At 53.2% G+C, this 3,195-nt stretch overlaps 1 protein-coding gene across 1 annotated transcript; it reads right to left on the minus strand.

The window, feature by feature from the left end:
• Positions 1-1,097: 1,097 nt before the first annotated feature.
• LOC109744478 (momilactone A synthase) lies at positions 1,098-2,242 on the minus strand. Its single transcript, XM_020303601.4, has 2 exons — positions 2,165-2,242; positions 1,098-2,038 (listed from the first exon to the last, which is right to left on the minus strand). The coding sequence occupies exons 1-2, from the start codon at positions 2,203-2,205 to the stop codon at positions 1,258-1,260; spliced, it is 822 nt and encodes a 273-aa protein (XP_020159190.1). The 5' UTR covers positions 2,206-2,242; the 3' UTR covers positions 1,098-1,257.
• Positions 2,243-3,195: the final 953 nt, after the last annotated feature.

Here is a 3,195-nt window from a genome sequence, read left to right on the forward strand (position 1 = left end):
AATTGCAGGTGCCGACGATGCCAGTGCAGATGATGGCGTCGATCTCAAGTGGGAGTTCGACGAGGAACGTGGTCGTTACTATGTGTCTTTTCCTGATGATCAGTAGTGGAGCCCAGTTGGGACGATCGGGGATCTAGCTTTTGGGGTTGTCTTATTTTCATCTGAATTTTGACCGTAGTCGGTCTATATATGTTTGTATTTCGGATGATGTCTGATTTATATTCATGTATTGTGTGAAGTGGCGATTGTAAGCCAACTCTTTATCCCATTCTTGTTCATTACATGGGATTGTGTGAAGATGACCCGTCTTGCGACAAAACCACTATGCGGTTATGCCTCTAAGTCGTGCCTCGACACGTGGGAGATATAGCCGCATCGTGGGCGTTACACAGTGGTGGTGGGCGATAGATCTTGGTCATCCAGCGGCGTGATCCCTTGCTCCACGGGTTTCTGGGGTGCGGTTGACGGGGTCGTCGTGGCGTCCTATTGGTGAAAGAGTCACGTGCGAGAAGGCATGAGGAGAGGAGCCAACGGCGAAGGGAGTTGTTGCTGTTACAACATACAACACGTTGCAATGGTTGAAAATGTTTTGAAGGTTGCAACCGCGAGTGCGACATGATCCATATTGCAAACCCTCGAGTGCAACATGGATCATGTTTCAAACAACAGGTCACAACTAAATGCTAATGCAGCCCAACAAGCGCAACATGGATCATGTTTTTTTTAGGGGTGCAAGCAAACCCCAAAGCGCATATCTCGTGTTACAAACTTCCTAGAGCAACATTATTTTTTAAAAGTACTTAAAAACGAGACCAACCTAAAGGCTAACCTCGTTGATTTTTTTATAGGAGAAACTTCGCGAGCGCCGCACGCCAGAGCCGAGGCTCAAACGCAGGCGGGCTGGTAGCTACCCTCAGCTGCTCGGCCAACGGGTCGACGCCCCGTTCCGGGAGCAAGATGTTGTGAATTCCGGAGCGGCTAACGCGGCACAGATCGGTGGCTGTTGCGCGCCGGATCCAACTGCCATGGAGCGGCCTATCCGATCCGCTTTTCACCTGACCGACGCTTAGCATGATCGTGATTCCATTTCAATCATAGGTAAAGCCCTCGCAAATCACGTTGGAGGTATATTTCCTCCCGATAAAGCGACATAAATAGTACTAGTAAATGGCACGTACGGCGCTAAGCCGCTAAGCAACCACACCACACCATGTGAGGCGAGCCTTGGATGCATAGTTTAGAATCGATCGGTTTCCATTACTCCTTGAAGATGCCGAAGGTAAGGTTTGAGACGGAGATGCCGCCGTCGATGAGCAGGTTGTGGCCGCTCACGTAGCGCGCGTCATCGCTGGCGAGAAAGAGCACGGCGGCGGCGATGTCCTTGACCCGCAGTCCCACGCCCTTGAGGTTAGCAAAGGACTCCATGGCCATCTCGAACGCCTCGCCGTCAAGCCCCACGTAGCCCGTGGCCAGCGGCGTGGCAGCCGCCGCCGGGGAGATGCAGTTGACGCGGATTCCATGCTGGCCAAGCTCCGTCGCCGCGTTCTCCGTCAGCCCGACCAGGGCGCGCTTGGCGCACGTGTACGCGTGCGACGCCACGCCGCCCACCGCCGACGCCAGGCTCGACGTCCCGATGATGCAGCCTTGCCGCGCGGGCACCATGACCCGCGCCGCGTGCTTGGTACCCAGGAAGGGCCCCACGAGGTTGACGGCCAGCACGCGCTCGAAGTCCTCCTTGGTGCTGTCCCGGATGCTGTGGCATGCCGCACCGCCGATGCCGGCGTTGTTGAACATGATGTCCAGCTTCCCGAACCTGGCGATGGTGTGGTCGACGGCCGCCGCGACGTCCTCCTCTTTGGTGACGTCGCACCGCACGTAGCTGGAGGCCGCCGGGCCGAGCTCCGCGCAGAGGCGCGCGCCGAGGTCGTCCTGGATGTCGGCGAGGACGACGCTGGCCCCGTGCTGCACGAACAGCCGCGCCGTGCCCTCGCCGATGCCGCTCGCGCCGCCGGTGATCAGCGCCACCTTGCCGTCCAGCCTGCAACGTACGCACATGACAAATTAACCCTCACCTTCGCGTAAGGCATAAGTGCGCCAATTACATGCATACATAGCAAGTATCAACACAGTACAAAAACTGGAAAAGGTAGGCAACGTCTCGTACTTCCTTGCAGCGGCAGGAACGACATCGGAGCTGCTTGCCATGGGAGCTAACCTTGATTAACTTGTACTGGTATACTACCCTGCGGTGACACAAAGCCCTCGTGGCTCGTTTTATAGTACTAGGCTTGTGGAGCCGCACCACTGATTAAACGTGTTTAGTTTAGCACTAAACGGGCATCTCCAGGGTTCGATATTCGCCTCCCGGAAGTGTCGGGGAGCCTTGGACGTAGCGGAACTGTGAAGTGGCTCGTGCAACACGAACAACGATCGCCGACCAGTGTCCTGAATAAGCCGCTCGCCGTCGTTTTTCCCTGTAATATCCATCGGGCGTTTCTATGACTATTGCTTTTTTTTTTCCGCCGGAAGACTGGGTTTGGAGTGGGCCGGCCGGCTGGCCGGCCGGATATGTATATGCGCGTGCATTGGCTTATGCGTGCGTACTTTTCTGGCGTACTTTTCTGGTCAGCGGAAGATGATGGGCGCGACGAAACGGCCACTAGGCTACGCACCAGGTACCTGGGCTACAGGTGTAGATAGCTCATTTTTCTTGACTACCCACGGTGAAAGTAACTTCAGAAGTAATATAAGGTTCAACTCAGCAATTTTGCTTATGTGGTAATGATTAAATCAGAGAGACGAATTGAGTAAAATAGCTAGTTACTTATACTATAAGTAACATCACACATATTAAGAGAAGATGAGTCTAGAAACTAATAAATAAAGCGTTGCATGATACCACACATATGTTACTCCGCACTGTGTAGGTAGTAACATAGACTAGTAATATATGCATGTTACTAATCGAAGTTACTCTTCACTGTGAGTAGCCTAACTCCCTATAGATAACTAATTTTTTAGGGTCTAAATAGCTACTTTTATTGTTTGTGAGTGCCTCAAAATGAGTAATCCAACTGTCCGGCTACATATGCGCAGTTCACATATACAGGCAGCCGGCGGCTGCCTGTCAAAGCTCTTGGCGGCAAGTTAGCTGCTTCACTGTGACACTGACCAGGACATCGAGACACATGCGAC

Source organism: Aegilops tauschii, chromosome 2, assembly GCF_002575655.3.
Source record: "Aegilops tauschii subsp. strangulata cultivar AL8/78 chromosome 2, Aet v6.0, whole genome shotgun sequence".
NCBI classification, from domain to species: domain Eukaryota; kingdom Viridiplantae; phylum Streptophyta; class Magnoliopsida; order Poales; family Poaceae; genus Aegilops; species Aegilops tauschii.